Source organism: Aristolochia californica, unplaced genomic scaffold (assembly GCF_029961685.1).
Source record: "Aristolochia californica isolate CCGP_79_NKW_82.1479 unplaced genomic scaffold, dmAriCali1.0.hap1 SCAF_4, whole genome shotgun sequence".
NCBI classification, from domain to species: domain Eukaryota; kingdom Viridiplantae; phylum Streptophyta; class Magnoliopsida; order Piperales; family Aristolochiaceae; genus Aristolochia; species Aristolochia californica.
Genome location: NW_027182103.1, coordinates 44,679,757 through 44,702,325, shown reverse-complemented (window position 1 = coordinate 44,702,325; position 22,569 = coordinate 44,679,757). Strand labels below are relative to the sequence as shown.

General features: G+C 38.8%; 2 protein-coding genes across 2 annotated transcripts; one reads left to right on the top strand and one right to left on the bottom strand.

Annotated features, from left to right (window-relative positions):
* Positions 1-2,935: 2,935 nt before the first annotated feature.
* Positions 2,936-9,146, bottom strand: LOC137962016 (probable hexosyltransferase MUCI70). Its single transcript, XM_068808708.1, has 9 exons — positions 7,874-9,146; positions 7,273-7,674; positions 6,907-7,156; positions 6,627-6,736; positions 6,350-6,549; positions 4,279-4,382; positions 3,805-3,992; positions 3,525-3,724; positions 2,936-3,371 (listed from the first exon to the last, which is right to left on the bottom strand). Exons 1-9 carry the CDS (start codon positions 8,187-8,189, stop codon positions 3,153-3,155), a joined length of 1,989 nt encoding a protein of 662 aa, XP_068664809.1. The 5' UTR covers positions 8,190-9,146; the 3' UTR covers positions 2,936-3,152.
* Positions 9,147-13,479: 4,333 nt separating this feature from the next.
* Positions 13,480-22,250, top strand: LOC137963991 (probable serine/threonine-protein kinase At1g54610). Its single transcript, XM_068811244.1, has 8 exons — positions 13,480-14,425; positions 14,766-15,050; positions 15,539-15,856; positions 16,478-16,705; positions 18,302-18,402; positions 18,891-18,996; positions 21,070-21,495; positions 21,658-22,250. Exons 1-8 carry the CDS (start codon positions 14,012-14,014, stop codon positions 21,919-21,921), a joined length of 2,142 nt encoding a protein of 713 aa, XP_068667345.1. The 5' UTR covers positions 13,480-14,011; the 3' UTR covers positions 21,922-22,250.
* The last annotated feature ends 319 nt before the right edge of the window (positions 22,251-22,569 follow it).

Sequence of the window (22,569 nt, the reverse complement as noted above, 5' to 3'; positions counted from 1 at the left end):
TGCCAGACTTCATTTATTTATCAGAGATTTCTTTCTTGGCTACTTTGAATTATACTTCCGAATGATAATTAATTGGGGATAGAGTTACGACCAAATGATTGATACGTGAGTACTTTTTTCCATTCATTTAATACTCAAGATTAAAAAAATTTGGAATCAAACTAGTCGTTGAACAAAGTCATCTTGGTCTGCTCTGATTTGAAGCAGAACTGCTCTCGTTTTTCGTAGACTGAACTCCTTGCGGAGGATCAAACTTTTGGGTATCTCAGAAGCGATTATGAATTCTGGCTCCCAGTTTGAGATTGTGTATGGGTTCACGAGAAAGTAGAGTCATTATATTCAGTAGTCAGGATGCAATTCCTAATTTGCTGAAGATTATGGAGCCATGGGTAGCAGATCGACGATCCCGTCGGTGGGCATAGAACTTGGATAGAATTAGATTGGTATATTAGGTTCTGGGCTAAATCAGACTGGAAACTTGGAGGAGACAAAAAGAAAGATAAAGAAGTGCTTTCATTATCAGTATAGATTTTAAGCTGGGAGTTCAAATCATCAAATATAAATGATGCTCAGCTCATAAACAGAACCGTACTGTTGATTATCTAATCTCTCAAATTTAAAAATACCGTCTTGCTTGGCATGGCCCGTTTCTACCCAGACAATACCATCTTGCTTTTGATCAGCCAGCCGTCTCTCTCACTGTAATTTTTTATACGCCTAAAGTCCTTCTCTTTCCGCTCTCTCATCTCTGCAATTCCCCGAAGGCCAAAAAAACAAAAGGCTAGTGTTTCACGTGAGGTGTACGCTGGATCGAGATTCCAGAACAGAGAGAAGACAGCTACAAGGCCTGCAACTGAGCAGTAAGATCATATCAGATTAATGTAGCTCAAAAGAAGATTAAACTATAAATGATGATAACATTATTCAAATTCTAATGGAAACGACTACAAAGCGATGTGCATCAAGTCGGCAAGTTGAGACAGAGTACAGTTTACCAAAAGCGAGCAGAAAGTCCCAAGTAGATGGGAGTTCACCAAACAAAAGTCTATTATTATGCCTTGTAAGGTAAGAAGAGAATGTCCTGACAGGAATCTGTCGCTTGCTGCTACCTTTTTCAACTCCCTTGTTGAGCAAGTGAGATGCTGTAGATGCCTTCCAGTATGCAATGAGATCTGCACGTTCTTGTGGCTTCTTAAGACCAGGGAAAACCATCTTCGTTCCAGGTATGTACTGCAATAAAGACAAAAGCATTCCATGATTATGCTACAATTTATTAGAGCTCAATTACGAAGGAGAGATGATCTTTCAAACTCCTTATTATCAACAGATTGTGAATGGTAAGATATTAAACCTTCTTTGGGTTCAAGAGATAATCATATAATGTGAACTCCCCCCATACGAGAGCCATGTTCTTGTTCGGCATTTGAATGGCCTATCATACTTTCTTTTATTTCTTTTTTTAAATGGTGGAAAATAAGAAATTACTTGAAAAGGAGAGAAAAGTGAAATAGCAGGAAGCAACAAGTGTGCAAAGAAAGAACAAACAGAGATACAATGAGGTAATCTAACTGAATAAAGTTTCCCATAATAAGGTGTTCAGCGGAAGCTTTACAGTTGTGGTTAACAAATGCAATCTACAACAGTTCCCAGAAGTCGATACGAATCCTACGAGTACAAATTTTTATCTCCCCAATAAAAAAGATTAGCATAAAATGCCTTTGGACTTCACAAATGTGAAAGCTAACGGCGCTCAGGTGGTCAGACACCTCTGAACCATTTTCCATGTATATTCTCATGAATCCTACGAGTACCCAGTAGTTCTCACAATATGATACGAACATTACGGACGGCCACCATATCACCCGGCGAAGTTAGATAACGAAGGCAGCGGGATATATAGACTATATACATTAGCAAACACCGGAGAATCCTTGCATACATAAAACTCGAAATGATTCTCGTAGCTCCAAAAAGGATTAAGAACTAGCACCGAAAGTAGAGACTAGAAAGCAAAAAAAAAAAAAAAGAAATATGGGAGGGGAAAAACCTTGTTTATGTCCAGCACCCTTTTCAACAGTGGCACTGAACGCATTTTTGGTCTTGAAGATCTTCTCTCCCGATTTCTCGTCTCCAGGTGGAGCTTCAGCGAATGTCGCCATCGAGAGTTCCTTCAGTCAGACGATAGGCGAAGCAGAAACCTACTGGGAGGAATAGAACAGGAGAATGCCGAGAGATGCAGGCACGCGTCACGAAATATTTGGCAGGGCAGATCCAGATCCGTATTTGCCGTAACATTTTTGGCCGATTCAGTTTTAATTTGAGATATCGCGTCGGGAGTCTCCAATCCATCGCCCTTTGGTGCTAGACTTGGCGTGCACCTTTGTTGTCACCGGCGTCTTTATATTTGCACATGTTGCTAATCCTCTCGCTGCCGTCAACTTCGATATTTCTGTGGAGGAACTAGGGAGGGAGGTCAACACGGAGTCCTGAAACAGTCAATACGGACTTCTGTCGTGGCGTGATCGCTTTGGTCGTTCTCATTCTTCTTTGGCGATGGAAGGCCTCCCGAGGAACCAAATTATCAGTTTTACTTAGTGATAATTCATTGAATCACTCGCGCTGCAAAGTTTTGAAGCATATGATTTGTTTTCTGTTTGATACAAGCTCCAAATTTGACGTCCAGTGGTTACTCATTTCTTGTCTGCGCGACAAAATGGGATCTGTCGAGCAGAAAATAGATGCGAAGTACAAACTCATTGCATTTTGCAGCTTAGTTGATGTAACCCATTCATTTACTGGACCATTTCTCCGAAAGGAAAAATTCCGCCCTTTTCGTACTACAAATCAAAGCTAGAGATATCATATACGATAATTTCGAAGATTAGGTGAAATCACCATGAGAGAAATTCAGACGACAACAGTTTGAGCGGGAAAAAATAGCAACTCCTGCCATTTTATTTTCAGAAATATTTACAACAAAAAAAAAAATGGATATCAACAATTCCAGACAAAAATGTAATATCTTGCTGCTTCTTTCCTCTCTAAATTTTCTCGTTACCAAAGTACTACACTGAACTGCAAAAATTACCCTCTTCCATTTCGAAGAAATAATTTTGAAACAAACTACGAAAAAAATGGCCCAAAAAATATATTCAAATCGAATTGTTATCCTTACCAGTAACAACTTTACGGTGACGCCTGGAACTAGATCTCTTTTCCCGCCCTCGCTTAAGAGGTACCTTCTTTGTGGGACTAGTTACAATCTTTTCAGAAACAATCTCCTCAGATGGTTTCTTATCTACTAGAATAGACAAAACTGGAGGTGGAGGATGGATCATGGCCCTGTGCTCCAATAAATCTTTATGATATGCCTAAAAAAAAACCATACCAACAAACTGATTATTATATTTTTGGGGGAGAGGGAGGATGCAGGAGGAAAGATATACTAAATCTTTGTACCAAGGACCAGAAATATGGTCAAAGACAATCATAGTAATATTCATCTAGGTTTAAGAGAGAATCACCTGAACGACAAAGTTGCGTCTTTCACAATCGAGAAACATGTACCCACTCCAAGCAACTTTGGACATAATCTTGTCCCTCACAGTAGAAAAACTAAGCTGATCCCGAGAAGTAAAGCGGTCAACTTCATTGAACCAGAGGCAGGTAAACAAGTTGGTAATGGGTATGTGTTCCCTTATGATCACACAACCTTCGGGAACATCTGCAATGCCAAGTTTATAAGCACTTGGGTTGAAAATTAAAAATCAAAGAGAGAGAGAGAGGGAGAGGAACAAAACACACCACTGGTAATAGGCAGTTTTGCTGGAGAGTACGATGTTAACCCTTCCCTTTTGTAGAACTCAATTTGTGAATCAATGGAAGAATTGTGATATTTCCCAGCAGCTTTATTAGCTTCTGCTTCATCAAAAACATCAAAGCGTCTGTAATGCCTAGAAATTGCAAAAGTAGCACCATTCCGCCACAAGAATCTGAAAAGAGGATTCACATGTATTAAAACATAAAGTTCAAGAGCATGATGATTAAAAAAACTACAGGATAATTTGAGTTCCACCCAGCGTGTGTTATTCAGTGCAACAATTGACTAAAAGCAGTCGGTCAGCATAATTATTGACAGAACTTCCTTCAGAAATAATGATTTTACAACTTTCAATTGTTTCTAGTAACAAATTTTAAGTCAACAAATGCAACACACTTACAGTACTAAATTCAATGAAAGATGCTCTCTCATAGCAGAAACTTCAGATTTTTGTGTACCTTTCCAAAATTTGATACGGATCCACTACAAGCTCTAGCTTTCCATCAATCCACAAGGAGTATCTCACATTTGGGAAAAGCCTATGTAGAAGCAGCTTTGGAACCTGAACAAAAAAGTAAAATAAAACAAATCAGATACAAAGTCACCCAACATACTAGTTTCCGTTAGTTAACGAAGAATAGATGCAAAACAAAACAAACTTATGGTAACAGAATTTGAGAAGCAGAGATTTGCATGTTTTTAGTTCAGGATACAAGGAATTTTAGATATTCTAGCAAGCCTTTGACAAAAACTGATGATGAGAGAGCTGCTCAAGGTTAAACAGTTTTCCTCTTAAAGCCATGGGTGATCCTTTGGAATGCCCACATACAAAATCAAGAAAAAGCAGCTTCTCACGATCATATTCAATGAAGTAGCATAAAAGGTAAAAGAGAAACACAAAGAAATGGAACTGTTTACAAAAAGTTGAGAGATGATAATGCAATAGTACCGGCTCATTTTAATGTTTATAATACAAAAACAACATCTTATAAACTGACAAGCATGCAGTAAATTATCAGTGAATCAAAATGCAGCATCAAATGCAAAAATAAAATACACACTTGATACAGGTGCTGGCATGAAATAAGTAGGTAGGATTGGAAGATGCACCATATCCAATATTAAATTGAACAAAGTTCATCCATGAAAGCAAATGGAAATGTATAAGTGGAGTAAGATGCAATCAAAGGAACAATGTAATAATTTTTTTTGGGGGGAAACTAATTGTGTTTCTTTCTTTCTTATCCTTCGCAACTGGCTGTGGATTATAGAAGAAAAAATCTCATCCCAATAAGGTCTAGAATCTTTCAAACTATCACATTGGGCAGGACATTTCACTTGAAAGCGACCTGACACTTGATTAAAACAAGGTGCCTGTGGATCTTCATTTCCATGTGAGGTGTCCAGCCATGATATTTGATCCATACATTTACTACTATCCGAGCTTCAACTGGTAGCTATCCTAACCGAGGTGGTCATGAAAGCAGTTGCCAGCTATACACTAAAATTGAGTGAAATCAGAGGAGTGAAGGAAGATAAGACTTGATAGAGTACTTACTCGTGCATAGCGTTTGTGTTCAAATGTAAGCATGGATATGAATTAATACTGTTGCAAATTACGTGACTAAGTGATAGGTTCAACAATGAACTAAGAGCTATCAATGGCTAACAAAAATTTGGATTAATATTTTAGCATCTCTATCACATGGTCTCTACCATGTATAAACAGTATCACCAACCAGAGATTCATACTTGTTAAAGTTTGGCCAGTTTCTCCCAGAATGACTAGCCAAAGATTGGAAGTCTCTTCTCCACTAAGTGAAGAATTTTTTTCAAGCTCAAAACAAATGTGAAATTATTCTTGTACACGTGACAACTCTCACTCTCATACAACTAGTCACAGACATGGAGCACATACACAACTATAAACTAGTGGACATTTTTACCCACAAATTCCCCCACGTGTCCAGGCCAGAATATACACACACATGGGCCGCAGAGAACAAATAAAAAGCCCACAAACTTGAGCTTGGGTTCATTCTAATACCATGTCAAAGTTAAGCTTTGTAGGTTTCTTCCATACTAATAAACATATGATTTTTTCACTCCCAAAACAAAGTTGGACTATTCTTCCACACACATCAACTCTTACTGTCATACAATTAGAATGAAATACGAAGCACATACATAACTGCACACTAGTGGATTTTTCACCCACAAACAATACTAATGTATATTGTGCAGTCGTTTTTAGACCTAATGTACAATGAGCATAATGGCCAACTGATTCCTTGGCTAAGAGATGTGCTTCCAATCACATCACGTTCTCCCTTTGCTTTAGCTATTTTTGTATTTTGTGCTCTTGTGTTCACTCTATAGTTTTTTTTTTCTCTTTTGATTGTTGGCTAGTTTCCACATTTACTCTTCTGGAAGTCCCCTTTCCATTATCATTGCCATAAAAAAAAAAAAAAAACTAGAAAAATAGTATTTCTTGAGAATAGTTTAAGAGAAGGATATTGAAGTCCACACCTTTCCATTGCGCCTAGCATCAACATAAGGAAGGTTCCTAACAACAACAATTCTCCATAACCCAACCCTCATCATACTGTCAATAGCACTTGAATTCTTCATAAACGCTTCTGTCTCTTCATCAACCAACATGTAGAAGCAAATATTTCTTTTTGAAGCTTCACTAATCTTTTTTGGCTGCTGTATTATATCATAATTTCCTGGTGAAAAAATAATTTTGTCAGAAAAAAATGCATCTGAAATAACCATAGCAAGACTCCTTCAAAAAAATACATACCAAATATGGCTGATGCAACTACTATCCCATGGCATTGCTCCATCTCAAGAAGATCAGCATCATCTATGTCAAATCCAGTCTGATGACCAGGTCTGTTTCCCTTGACAAATCTGGTAAGAAAAATATTTTAGTGAAACATACAATAAATTCTTCAGCTGAACAAGTACATTTTTGGATGTAAAAAACTGCTATATGCAAGTAAGAAGAACATAAAAAGTATAAATCTATGGCAAATAAAAGAACACTGGTAAGTACCAGTATGCAAAAAAACGTATCATACCCACAGTGGACCCTCATCGACTCTTTTATATCGAATGATTCAGTCCTCTCCTCCAAAGTAGGGTATCCTCCAAAAGGAGAACCTCCTGAAGGCGCATCCACTGTATTGTCTGTTATATTCATCAAAGATGGCTGCAAGACTGCAGTTTCCTCCATAACATAAGTTAAATTCTTTAAAACAGGAGAAATCGAGGGAGCAGTTGGCATTGCAGCAATGGCCTCATCAACAGGAAGATAACAGACAGGACATGCTGACATGCAAAACAAGTGTAGGAGAAGAAAAGTCAGCACTTCTCATGAAACCTCAATATAATTCATTAGCTCTAAAATATTGAAATTCTAGATTTTGAATGTTTCCAAAACTTACGACGTGGACCAATCCGTTTCCTATCAGCTGGTGGTGGTGGAAGTGCAAAATGATTGCACGGATGTCCTGGGGGAAGGGCACGAACTGGAGGAAGCAGGACCAAAACAGGAGGAGGAAAGGTTTTATTTTCATTAATAAGAGACTGGGGTACCAACGATAAAGAAGACTTGTTATACTCTCTCTCGTCATTTTGTTCACTAGAACTGAAAGATTTAGTATCTTTTGATTCAGAATTTACAGATGCAGCAAGAGGTAGAAGGGGAGGAGGAGGAGGAGGAGGAGGGGGTGGTGGTGGAGGTTCATCGTAAGTTGGTACCAGCCCCATGTTGAGGCTGTTCCCAACAATTCGGACACGACGGACAGATCTTCGCTGTGAATCAGGCACATCATTTGCTTCATCATCTGAAAAGGTACCAGTATAAACCACATAAGTATGTTAGACCAACCTAAATAAATTTAACTAAAAATAAGCAAGACCGCAAATTTTGCTTTAGAATAATAAGTTAAGATTGATAGAACTGTAATACCAATTGATATTAATATAAGATTTGGATAAGGTAATTCAGATTCAAACAAGAAAACATACAAAAATAAGCCAAACCTTTAGTAATAGCAGATATGAGTGACGTGAAAAGCACAACTGAGAAGACAACAAGTAGGAGCATCCCGACTCTCCTCCTACCAGCAATTTTGCAGAGCCAGGGAAGAAATTTCTCCTTCTCTCTTGAACTGGATGTGAGCATCTTAGCGGGTTTTCTATTCGGTGGTGTTTGAATGGGTAATACAGTAGTATTCTGCAGCTGCTGTTGCAATGATCCATAACTCCCTGTACGAAGACCCAATGACCCTCCAGTCATTGTCCCTTCAAAATGACAGGTCTCTCTTTCATCTCCTTGATCCGTTGACTTCCCTCTCATCCACGATTACACAAAATAAGTTGGAACTCTAACCACTCCCTGACCCAATCAAACATCAGTAGAATCTCAAATGCCTCCCAATTCTGCCAAATCAAACTGCAACGAGGTTTCTTGTAGACCAAATCCAGCTAAGAGGTAGAAGGCACAAATCCAAACCAATGAAACTTCTCCTACACTCGGTTGGTGCTTCGAACAAAGAAGTACATAGAAACAAATCTTAATCTGCGTCCAACTTAATTCACTAATAGCTTTATTATGAAACCAAGACAAAGAATCCTACTAATGACGCCAAATCTAATAGGTATAGCTCCACAAGGCTGAGCGTGTTGGTCAAATCTCTTTCAGAAAATTTGGCGCACCCGCAGCAAACAAGAATCCAGAGATAATTTAGATCACGGATCCCGTCAAATGCGATAGTTCTCTACTTGGAAGCTAAACACACACACACACACACACACATTGAGGAAATCAAGAGAAAAACACAACTCTCGTGCAAGAATTCCCCGAAAACAATTCTAACAGATGTGCATCTCCAACACCATGGAATCCATCACGTCTACCTTGCTGCTCTCCAAATAAAATTTCCACATTGAATCAGACACCCGGACCTCACGAATCTACTGCCCTTACAGAAACGAAAGCATCCGGGGCAATGAATCCACGGATCGAGTCCTAAAATCCGGACTTGTGAAAACACTACCAAAAATGGCGAAGGATTCTTCGCGCGGTCGGAATCGGGATAGCATTCAAACGCGGAATCTTACCTCTTTTTCTCCATCTGTGGGCGGGAATTCTCGGGGCACCGCAGGATCGAGGGTTTCCAATGGCAGAAATCGTAGTGTTCAAGAAGTAGAAACTGGTTTCTTCGGCCTCTGCCAATCTGGATCAGCTGCTCTCGTGTATCGGAGATCTTGTCTTTGCAGTTATCTGTCGGAGACACGGGTTCAAATTCTTCAGTTATTTTTAACCCTGCGAAAAAAAAATTAACCTCGTTCGAAGAGGTGTAGAAAAATGGTACAAAAAGGGGCAGGGCTCTCGCTAACATGCGCTCTCCACAGCGCATTCCGTGCTTCTGACATACGAACCTTATTTGCCGATTGAATCAACGTGGGACCCACTTTTGGCCCATGCCGCCACTGGCATTTCTCCTCCCCTGATCCCTCCGACACTAGATCCCGAGTACCTTATCGGCTTTCTACACCCGACAGAAAACGGATCCGAACGGTTAACCGAGGCGGACCCACCCACCAAAGTGTACCCCTACCCTGATCAAAGTTTCAACCTGACTCCACCCGCACCTCCAATGCTAATAACGGGATCTACCGAGATTCACCCTAGTAAGTTACTATCGCGACTATAAATCTTTTAATAACGGTGAAGAAGAAGGGAAGCCGAGATTATTTCTCTTAATTAATGTAACAGGGGTTAAACACTTAAACGGTGTAGTTAACCCCACATCGGTCCTGATGCTTTCGGGTCCTGAGTGTTAAGATTTTCCTATTTCGGCCTGCCACCTGCCCGAGGGGCGTCTGTTAGGGAAGCAAGAATGGCAAATGCAGCAAGGCACATGCATTGACGAAGTGAGACCCGTGTTTTTCTTCCACGTGGACCCGATTATGCTGATCGTAGTTGTCATTCGATGACCCATCAAGTTCATCCATTAATATGCTTCGTATCTTCAAGGGCCGAAAATCATAATTTCTGAGACGCCTTCGCCAATTAAAGGAGAAACCGAGAGAGCGAAAAACCGATAACGTGTGTATTCGGATCACATCTTACCCGAAACGTTTGTACGTGTAGCGAGCGCCAGGTGAACTTTTCCCTCACCTAGAAGGAACAAAAGAGAGATTTTTTTCTTCATTATATTTTAAATTTTTATTATTTCAAAAGATAATAGCTAATTCAGCTTACTAATTTATAGAATCTGTTACCTATGTTTATAATTTGTTCATATAAAAATATAAGGGGTGGGTCACCCATCCCTATGGGTGGTGTCGAACCAAACCAGTTTGCGAGCGGCTCAAGTTCGGTTCGATTTGATTTATCTGGAGTTCGAGATCCAGATAAGGCTCGTTTGTATTAACGAGTCGAACTCGACCGAATCATGGTTCAATTCAAAAGCTCGCAATCCGGCTCATTAACAGGCTGAGTCGGGACCGAGGAGGGGGAAAATTCTTCTTGCCCTCGTCACCGCCGAGCCCCTCCCATCTGCTATTGTTGCCATCAGTTCGATTTTCTTTCTCCCCTCATCTGCCTTCGCCTCTATTTTCGTCGCTAACCTCTGCATCGTTTCGGTAGAAAACCAAAGGTAAAAATCATATAATTTTCTAAGTAATATTTTCCTGCCAAAATTGGCTAGAAAATTGTATATAAAATTTGTTAATAAGTATTTGACAGTTGATGTTGTAATACTTTTTACCATAAGTCCATTTTCATAACAATTTTGTGTTTGATATTTTATTTGATTAAAAATTTATCGATAAATATAGTAATATATTAGATTGATTATTAATTTTTATTTATTTCCCTAAAAGGGACAATAAAAGGTCCATTTAACTTTCCTAAGAAATTTTTTAAATATTTCTTATAATTTTTTAATAAGTCACTAATATCAATAGGATTTTATTTAAAGTTTTTTTTTTAAATATGTATCATAGGAAAAATATTTATAGTTTTTCCTAAAATATAAATTTTCAACCAGGGGCACTAATGAGGCCATGGTAAATTTATGGCCAGATTCAAAAATTACAAAACAAGCTAGACAACATTTGGTGTGTTCTAATCCATTATTGAAATTCAATCCCGAACCTCCCCTATCATTTTTTTTTAAATCTATGCATAATTATATATATAATTTAGTTGACATACATTTTATATAGAGTATTAAATGTAGGTTAAGCTCGAACTTGGTTAAAATTATTAAGCTCGAGTTCAATTACAGGTTCAGGCTCGAGGGTAGGGTCTGCTAGAGCTCAAGTTCAAAATATTTAAATCAATCTCGACTTAAATAAGATTTGGACTCAGTTGGATTCGATGTCACCCTTATGTCCAATTTTAAGTAGAGGTCATTCCCAAATTTATGTAAAATGTATGTATAATTTTATATATACTTTATTTGACATGTTTTTTTTTTTAAATTTAAATGAATGTTGAAGCTCGAGCTTGGCTCGAACTCGATTAAAATTATTAGGCTCAATATTGATAACAATTTTAGGTTCGAGCCTGGGCTCAGCTCGAGCTCTAGTTCGAAATATTTAAATCAAACTTGGCTCGAACATAAGCAGGCTCAGGATCGGTTGGATGCCACCCCTGAGAGAGAGAGAGAGAGAGAGAGAGAGCAACATCGATCATCTACTCCCATCAATCGTGGTTTTATGTTATCTAGAAATTCCTAAAGTTCAAGTGGCAATCTTATGAATACTTCTTTTTTTCTTTTTTTAAAGAAAAACAAATCTGGTATACCTTCCATACTTTAATACACATAGTTCAAGTTGTTAATGACTGAGTTTATGTTTAGTTTGATCATGTCACACAACCAAATTTTTAACTACGGCCTTACTAATCTATGTTTAGGACGATGAAGAGGCAGTCATCCCCGTAACATTTTTCAAGGGAGAATGTATCAAGGCATCATGATTGAGAAGAACATCGAGGGTCCTGATCTCATCCTCCCCTGGGCGGCCTTTTTATATCCATCAGCTCTTGTTTAGAGTCAACATTCATGACCTGCACGTCTCCGGCCGAACTAGTCAAGGTACTCTCAACTATGTATGTGCTTACATTTGTTTTTTTTTTTTTTGTAATGTCAACATTGACGCTTCAATCACGGATTACGGGACGGATGGTCGGTGATGTGTTAATCTGCCGTCCAATTCCGATTTCTATAGGGAGAGAGTCTGAGACAGCGATAGATGATTACAAAGCAGTTGAAAAGCTCGTCTTCTCTTGCACTCTGAAACTTGTTCAAGTTTTGTCCCGATGAGAGGCTATTCCAATTTCTAACTCTTGCTACTGGCGGTCTGTAAAAGTTGTTCACATGTGAGGTAACTTCACTGGTTGTGCCCCGTGATCCCATGCGTTTAGTGGTTCCGACGCACCCCCCCGGCAATTGTTTACTCCGTTTGGAAGAAGGATTATGAGAGCAACGTGGGAGTAAACTAATGCAAAGGCTGACGCATAGAATCTTACCTCTTGCTTCATCCTTTTCAACTTCCTCATGTCTGACTATTCAGATCCTGGCCGGCCGGCCGGCCGGAGCAAAAGGTCCCATCGCCACTCTTGACGTGATGATATTTCACGCTAATTTTATAAAAAACGTGTCACGAATCGAAGATAATCTAAAGAAAAAAAAATTACTGGAAGAGGCGATGATAAACGACAAACAACCTGAGCAGCTAGCGAGCGGATGGTACATGGAAATGACAAAAACACAGGACCGTCGCTGTGACAACGTCCGACTCAGTTAAAATACTAATCAATAGGGGGAATTTGAATTCGCTGTCGTGGGTCACTCGGGCAACAACATCTTCAACTCGGATGCTTGTGATGTCAAAGGAAAAACTAAAAATTAAAAAAAACAGAACAAAAAGAAGAGCCAGACGGCGACAATGGATCACCAGTTCACCGAGTCCCTGACAGGCACGCGACACTCGACATTAAGCCGCGAACAGGGTGGGTCCCAAGGCTTCTGCTCCAGCCTCTAGACGCGTAGTCCACATGAGGCCGGTCCCACACTAGGCTTGCAGAAGAGACTGATAGTCATAAATAAACGGTAGATCCCGTCCCATCATTAAAAGGTCAAGTTAGTAACTTTGAGCGGCTGAGGTTTCCAGTTACCACCCACATGGAGTCGTGACCCACAAACCGGATCCTCAGCGAGTTGTCTCATTCGTCTCGGTCCCATAGATCGAAGGGTCCAAAATTGGACAACTCCAAACCCCTTTCTGGTTCTCGCCGTGAACGAAGAATATTCTCTTACCAAACGGCATTTACTTGGAAGCGCGAGATTATTAAATCCATTATTTATCCTATCTGCTTCGTGGTCCTCGGGGCTACCGGTTTGTGTGGCCCGAGTGGTTGTTGTGCGCGAAATGGGGACCGTTGGTGTGGAGGGAAGCTAAGAAGGGAAGAATGTCGCAGTCGCAGGCTCGCAGCATTGCTGCATAAAGAGTAGTGTGCCAGGCACAAAATTGATTTTTTTTCTCGATAAGATAAGCAGAAAAGAGAAAAGAAAAAAGAAAAAAAAAACTTTTTTGCTTGTCTGCAATTTTTCGTCATCCCAAACTCGGGACTCAACTACTTAATAGCTTCACTGTCGTCTCTCATAGCTGTAGCTGTGTTTAGAAAAAGAGAAGACGCCAAAAGTAGGACGATCCTTTAACGCTAACTTCTGTTTTCGCCTATCCCAGATGTCTACCTGATCGTCGCTCCTCTCTATTCGTGCTTAGATCCATGACCCTGAAACTCCTACAAAACCCTAGAAAACGGCGCTAGGGTTTTTCTTACTTCTTTTATTTGTATCCTTTTTAAGGTATCTGAATTCGTTTCTGCATTGGTTTGGTTTTTTGCTGAAGAGGAGGAGACTGATTATTAGAGGGGTTTGTGTAGAGGTTTTGTTAGATGGGAGTCGGTGTTGAATTTTGATGATTTTGGGTAGTTCGATCTTTTCCCAATGGGATTTTGGATGCTTTTCTTCTTCATGATTTTGATGGATGTAGATGAAGAGGATTTGGCTGGAAGTCGTCTGGAAGACAATATTCAGAATAGAGAGATATATTTGGCGGTAATCTGCGGTTAGGATTTGTTGCGTGAGAATTGGCGCGATGGGGTGCTTGTGCTGCAAGGCTACAGCAATAGAGGATAGTCGGGAGAGCCCACGAGAGAGAGTTTCGAACAAATTACCGGCAGCAAATGAAAGGATCACCGTGTCTTCGTCTAGGAGGGAGGAAATATCTCGACCAAAGGACTTCACGGGGAATTATGGTAACATAGATGGAAGGGTAGTCGTGGCATTTGAAAAGCAAAGCAGTGGTTCGGCGCGGGTAGAGTATGCTGAGAGACGAAGAGAGAAGCAAGCATATGTGCATCTTCATCATCCTGCAACAGGTACCATTCCGAAGGCTACAGAAGGGGAGCAGGTTGCAGCAGGTTGGCCTGCGTGGCTTGCTGCTGTTGCCGGCGAAGCAATCAGGGGATGGGTTCCACGCCGTGCAGATTCTTTTGAGAAACTTGACAAAGTATGCTTGTTTCTCAATCTCCTAGCTTGTTATAATTATTTTATTTCATCACGCGCCGGTTTCCTTTGAATGTTCGTTCGGATAGATGGAATTTTTGTCCTTGCGGGGAAGGAGTGAACACGGGGATTTGTGGTTACTTATATATGGTTAAAATTTAAGGGGATATTGGGACCCTATGTTTACTAGATTTAGCGGATTCTATTTATCGTCAATATATGTTTTGAATGAGTATGTTCATAAGAAATTTATGATTTGGATTTCTCTTGCCTTCGCTGACCTTAAATAAACAACATTTTTTGGATTGTTGATAATTATTAAAGTGGATTTCAATTTTTTGCAGATTGGCCAAGGCACCTATAGTAACGTGTACCGGGCACGTGATCTTGACAATGGAAAAATTGTTGCTTTGAAAAAAGTGCGGTTTGATAACCTGGAGCCTGAAAGTGTTAGATTCATGGCAAGGGAAATCCACATTCTCCGTAGACTTGATCATCCCAATATTGTAAACTTAGAAGGCTTGGTAACTTCAAGGATGTCTTGCAGCTTGTACCTTGTGTTTGAGTATATGGAGCATGATCTTGCTGGGCTCGCATCCTGCCCTGGAATGAAGTTCAGTGAACCGCAGGTAAGTCAAAATACTTTTTTTATTCTGATAAATAACATGGGTTCAGAATAACGTCCCATAATCTCCACACTCTTGGTCTCTTCCGAGTGGTGTAAACCCCAAAAGATACCTGTAATATGAGTTGAGGCATGCCATGTAGTCTGAAACTCATCATTATGAACAAATACAATATTGTTATCTAAAATATCAAAATCGTATCTAAACCTGTAATCCATTTCTACTATTGCTTTAAACTAATCCATTGTTCCAGATCCGAGTATTTTCTGAGTTGTATTTATCGCGAGACTTGAATAGTGTCGTTTTTCAGCCACTCTCGTGTCATCTTTCAGCTTGCTATCAGTATGGTTTGATAACATGAGTGTGCAACCTATTTTTATTGAATTAACTTGTTTTATTTATAGGGAAGAGTTAACTTGTTGGATGTTGTAGTACAGATAGCACATTAGATAGACAAATCCTCTTATCAATTTTGAATTTGGTGTTGGCAGGTCAAATGCTACATGCAACAATTGCTACGTGGTCTTGACCACTGTCATAGTCGGAACATTCTACACCGAGACATCAAGGGTTCAAATCTTTTAATCGACAACAATGGCATCTTAAAGATAGCAGATTTTGGGTTGGCTAGTTTTTTTGACCCTGAAAGAAGGCACCCATTGACAAGTCGTGTGGTTACTTTGTGGTATCGACCTCCAGAGCTTCTATTAGGAGCAACTGACTATGGGGTTGCTGTAGATTTGTGGAGTACTGGCTGCATACTTGCAGAACTATATGCAGGCAAGCCTATCATGCCAGGGAGAACAGAGGTACTCTCTTTGTAGATATGCACGCACAATACACAGTGAGCAGCATGTCATGGTTTTCATAATGAAGCTTTTTATCAATTTATAACTTCCAGCATTGTTTGCGCTGGAAGGAAGCATATGCTGTTTTCAGCTTGTACTTAACAGTAGGCAAGGCTGTGGGTAGTTGGTCATCGAACAGGCCTATGGGGCATTAGATTGACTTAACATCAATTGATGTTCAGTTGATAGGGACTTGCCATAGCTAGGAGTTATTAGCCTTTTGAATGAGAAAGTATGCAGATGTTGTCAAATGTTATTACTTTTGGTGTTTTTCTGGGTGGTCTTGGAATGTGGAAACTACTGCTTCAGATACCTAAAATTGGCTTTGTAGATGCTTCTAGAATTTAATGATGAAGACAGTAAATGATGGCCTGGGTGGCACAGAGCATTATTGAGTTTTTCTCTTTTACTTCTATTTCTTGTTAACAGATTATCTCCTTCCTTGTGTATTGAATGCTCTAAATATGATGCTCAACCTCCTCTAATTGCTTAATTGTTTCTGCGATGCGCAGATGTTGTCAGAGTATAATACACTGTTCAGTGAGGAAATTTATGGTACTTTATTTCTTTTTTGTCTATTAGGTGGAACAATTACATAAAATTTTCAAGCTTTGTGGATCACCATCTGAGGAGTACTGGAGAAAGTCAAAATTGCCTCATGCAACAATTTTCAAGCCTCAGCAACCTTACAGACGATGTGTTGGAGAAACATATAAAGATTTCCCTGCTCCAGCTTTAGGGCTTATGGAAGTACTACTTTCTATTGATCCTGTGGACCGTGAGACTGCAGCTTCTGCTTTAAAGAGTGAGGTTTGTGATTGTACCATTACTCTTTCACAGAGTAAGATTAGTCACCTAATATTGAGCCTAATCATGTGGAATGTTATCTAGTGTTGAACAAATGTGCACCTTCACTGTTTTTAACGTCAAATTCAATTATTTCTCTTTCTTTTGTTATGAAAAATATAAAGGTTCATAAAAAAGTATTTGTATAAGAACATAATTTATTGTAGACAAAGATGATACTGGGTACTTTTCTGGTTGAGACAAGATGTGATTACTTTTGCTGTTTTCTTATTATCTCTCTTTTGTAGCTTTAATCTCATTTTCACTTAAAGGTTCCTAGTATTAGGGTTATGGCATGTTCAGGTTTCTTTAGTGGTTATCATCAAAAGAATCTCTACTTTTGGCATTGGGTTATACATGCATCCAAGTCCTTCTCCATGCTTTACTTCACTCGGGCCTGAATTTGCCCTGCTACATAGGGTAACTCCAATAAATTTTGTTCCTTCATACATATTTTTTTTTTTTAAATTGTTCTTATTGTTTAGTTTCATAAATCTGATGAGCATGAGAGAGTAAGAAGCATAGCACTAATAAATAATTATGGTAATTTTGAGACAATTAGTTTGACCTTTTTCAAAAAAGGAAAAAACAATCTAGCTCAATGCTTGTGTAAGTCCATTAGTAAGTCTTTGCTTTCAAAAAAAAAAGTTCATTTTTCAAAAGAAAACTTCATTACTAAGCTGTCACTATCAATTGGACCCATCCATCGGATGGAATGCAACTGCATGAGTAAATATTTGCTCTTAAATGGATAATATAAAAATGATATAAGTATATATGACTTAAATACATATAGATCAGAATTAAATATCAAATAAAGAATTGAGTTTTTTATACTTATCTGCAGTGGGTCTCTAGAATATATATAGAATCACTCTAGGAGAAATTCAAGAAATTTTAGGATTTTATACTGAAGAAGTCTATGAGTTTTGGCCTGCATTGTGCTGAGAAGGAAGGAAAAAAAAAAGCAGCTTCTGCAGACTTGAGTGGTGATGGTGAAGTTGCAGGGCATGGGAACATGAAAACATATTTGGAAGGAAAAATATTTTTTTTTTCGTTGAAAATGATGGAAGGAAAAATATGCAAGTGAAAGATTATAATTCTAGTACATGTTGGTATACTTAAGTTTTTTGGGACAGCATACATGTATCTAATGCATGTTCATACTCATGTTTAATTTTTGTGGATATTGTTCATGTTGTTACATGTTGGAATGCTATCTGGAGAAATTAATATGTTGATGGTGTTGGAGTCACGATGTTAGACTACGTCTTTTCTTCATTTATTTCTTAGAATTTTTTTATTTTTATTTTTTGTCTTATCTACCTATTTCATTGGTATTACTAGGTAGTCCATTCTAAGCATCTTGATTTATATTTTTTTATGGTCATTCATATAGGTAGGACTGCATTAACTTGTGATTGTTTGATCAATTATTCAGTTTTAATTAGGATTCTCATAGGCTATAGTATTTTTCTTTTAATTTTGACTATCTTTATATTCTTTTTAATGGTGTCATTATAATGGTTTTTGTTAATAAGCTTACCTTACGTTGTTCAGTTTTTTACAACAAAACCACTCGCATGTGATCCGTCAAGTTTGCCTAGATATCCTCCAAGCAAGGAGTTTGATGCAAAAGTACGAGATGAGGAAGCTAGAAGGTGTAAATCATTAATCACCAAGTCCTGTTCATTTCTACTTCTAAGTGTTGTTTCACAGGATAATGTTCTAACTTATATATGTTGCAATCTCATCCTATTCAGTATGTTAATTAACCAATAGCTCTGGATTTGGACTTTTTATTCGGATGTACTTCAGATGAAAGTGATTTCACAGTGGCTAAAGAGTCTTTTAAGCTGTCTGTGGAATAGAACTTCCTGGGAGCTTTTTGAATCTTTGTACTAACCATGGTTTTACTTATTATGTGAATTTACTCATGAATACTAGTTATCATGCCACATTTTTATGTTTTACCACTTCTTTGTTTGTCTAACTATACAGACATCAAAGTGTTTCTCATTCTTTGTTTTTTTATCCTGAGAGCAATGAGACGGGAAATCAATAATGCAATATTTCTATGATCATACTCATTTTGCATGTACATAGTTCATGGTTGTCTTATGCATGTGCTTGCATTGGTAATAAGCAGACAAGTGGGGAAGATGCAGAGGTTTGACCATGAAAGGAAGATATCCAGAGATTCCAGAGCAATTCCAGCTCCTGAAGCTAATGCTGAGTTACCCTTGTCATTGCAGGTAGGAGTCAATCTTCTTTACAAAGTAAAGCCTTGATTTCTTGTATTTAATTATTGTTTTGATGATTGTGTTCACTCTTATATTGATTTTTTTTTCCATTACTTTCTTTGTCTAAAGCTGTAGTTGTTCTGTTTATAACTGTATTTGTTTCTTACAAATTTTCATTTAGCTATCTTATTTCAATGATTCTTTATTGTGTTAATACTAAAGGCCTATCACGACTCCTTGATGACATCTCATCTCATCTCGTATTCTTGATTTATCTCTTGTCGCATAGAGTGATTTTTCTTTATTAATTCTCTCTACCTTTTTTTTTTTTTCGAATGGCTCTCTACCTCCCTCTCTCCATCTCTTGCTTGTTGACCTAAAAAGGTTACTTCATCACAAACAATTGCAAGGTGCTCTTCTATGAATAGAAAAACCTAGGGTAAGAGATTTTCCTCCTCTTTCATCTGTAGTCAACTTACCACTAAACATTGGCTCATGATGTTAAGGTACTACTGATATCTTGAATTAGCTTGATTATTCATCGAGCTGCTATGGTTGGGTAGTGCATCCAATCCCTCTCCAATTGGCAGGGGTGTGAGGAGACTCTGAAATGGCTTTAGTCTTAAAAATAGGGTTTGGTGTCCGCCGTGGCTCTGAAAAGACAGCATATGAAGGTTGTCAGTTCCTGACTGTCAGAATATTTCTCCAGAGGGCCTACAGTTCTCTCTTGAACTCCATTAGAATTTAGTTTGACACGTCTATCAGGAGAGGGAATCCTCCTGTATAAAACCACTATTTTTAAGGTTGTGAAGTCCATTGTTTGTGGGCTCAATGTTCAACTTGTCCAACTAGCCTGTTCACTAAGTTGTATCTGATTTGGAAAGACTTGTGTTGTCTGTTTAACTTGATATGGAAAGAAGCATTTGTATTGGCTATATCTCCCTGTACCATTCAAGAGTTTCGGGTTCCTGATGCTTGTCCAGGAGCTAAGTCGGTTAAACAAGTGAATGCAACATCTCCCATAACATTTGCCATTGAACTGACGCAGATAAGGATGTAGGAGTGCAGAAAACATTTGCCATTTTTATTTTTCTCAATGAATGGATTTCTTTGTTTTATTTTTTTAGCAATAGGGTTTAGCTTTTCAATCAAAGTCTTTTTTGAGATATCTTTCCTTGAAAAGGTCTTCGGTTCCCTTCTTCCATAGATGCCAAGGGCACAGGTAATTATTTCTCATTATTGTAAATTGCTCGTTCATACTTGTTTCTCAATGTGGGCTGGGTCTTTGGCTCAATGGTCTTTGGGGGGTTTGGTGGTGAGGTCTTGGGTTCAAGTCCCACCTGGGTAAGGGGTTTCAACATTTAAAGAAAAATTTGTTGTTGTTTCCATTTCCCTTGTTTCCTCTGATTCAATTAAGTTTGGCTTGGTTGCGTCCAAGTTTTAACAGAATCAGTTAACTTGGCAATGTTTATTACTATTGGTTTATTTTGGACTCTATTTGAATTTTTGAAGGTTGTCTACCTTCACGACTTATCACCTATTGTGTGCTTAGGAGGGCCTGAATCTCATGGGTTCCATAATAGTATAATATAGAGTGGTTTGACTGTTGGTTGCTGTTCGTGTAAGTTTTATCTTGGAGAACTGGAAAAATTTCAAATCCAATATGTTAAACCTACTGCTTCTAGCCTTACTAATTCTCTTCATAAAAAAAATGTAGGAATTGGGGTATCTTCTTTATTCTCCAATATCTGAACTTGAGCATAAACCTACTATTATTGGTTCAAAATCTTAGATATAGCTTTTCAGCTGTATTTGGATTTTTAATGTTTTGCTTTTCCTTCTTGTCAATCCTGGTCATGTACGTTTCAAACAAAATCCTGATCACATGCTATGACGCATGAAAAAGTGAATGAAAAGCGAAGTCTTGGGGGCCAGGCTTCCCCTCTTTTCCTTCAGATATACTTAGTTAGCTACTTGGCATCGTCAAAGATATGATTCATGTGCCACTTCACGTTTCAAAATTGGTTTTTGAACTATGCACTTCCTGGTTTATTTATTTTTGTGGCGATTCTATTGCTATTACAGAGAAGACAAAGTCAGTCTAACTCAAAGAGCCGGAGTGAGAAGTTCTGCCACCAACAGGAGGAAATTGCTTCTGGATTTCCAATAGACCCACCAAGGCAAGCTCAAGCCTCAGAACAAACTTGTGAAGATTCTCAAGGAAACTTCCGTAACAGAGCTTCTCATTCTGGTCCATTAGCTCATCGAGGTGCATGGGTGAAGGCTAGGAAGCATGAGGATGATGCTCTAAATATTTCTGGTGGAGCGGATTTGTCAGCCTTGTCGAGTTTAGTGGCTGCTAGAAGGAATGGGTCTGAGAAGGTTGGCCTTTCTCAACCTGAAGTCGGTAGATTGATAGAATCTGGCAATGACAGCATAGAATCCAGCAGAAAGCATGATAGAGCTGTCTATCAAAAAGAGGGAAGGTCCAGTGACCGTGACCCAGTTTTGGTGAGTACAAGTCACTTTGGTCATCTTCCGATTGGAAAATTTTCTAAAAACAAACTTTTTCCCCTACTGCTCAGCTGGTTCAAAAAGCTACAGCTAGTATTGAAACAAAGTAAAGTTGAACGAAATAAAATTCTTCTTGCTGATATTTTGCTTTTGTTGCAGTTGGGTTACGGCTCTAAGGGGAACAAGATCCACTACTCAGGTCCTTTGCTTCGGCCCTCGGGAAATGTAGATCAGATGCTCAAGGAGCATGATCGTCAGATTCAAGAAGTTGTACGGCGGGCTCGCGTTGATAAGGCCAGAACGAGGAAGGGACAGGCAGAAGGAAACAGATACACATCCAAGCAGTATAATCCCAGCGGTGCGATCCAAGTATTATCTTCAGGGAGGGAAGCTGCATATATTGACGTTGGAAAAGACAAGTGATGAACTTTTCCATGTGAAGAGAAAAGAGAAAAATGGATGCTCATGTGAATGAAGCTATGAAGAAAGCAAAATTGGGGACGTACATGTGGAGTTGAAGCTCGAGTTAATTACCTTGGCGTATGAGATGCTCTTTCTTTCTTCCTTTTTGGTACTCCACGCTGTGTGTGCATAGCTTGAAGCATGCCCGATGCAGCGTCTGACAAAATTCTTATTCTGATTTTTTACGGTAGAGGATTGCAGATAAGAAAGTCGTCCTATTGTATTTTTCCGCTGGAAGCGTTGTAGAAAATATCAAATATGAATGGAAATATTCGACTTGATTATTGAAATGCTCTGGCATTGCGATCATACTAGCGATCGGGTAGAGAGCAAAACGGCCAGGCATCGAAGGTCTCGTTTTCTCTTTTTCCTAATCAAACTTCCGTCTCACTTTCGCCTTTTATTCTCGCTTTGGATTTCCGTGAGTACGTAAAGAAAAACCCCACTTTTCTTCAGTCCATTCTCTCTCTCTCTCTCTCTCTCTCTCTCTTTTCTCTGAACATAACATCTTTACGAAAAAGTGAAAAACTAAGAAAGCAGTATTGACAGGTGAGCATAATCGGATTAGGTGTAATGTATTGGATAGGCGAAATCTGGTACATTACTGAT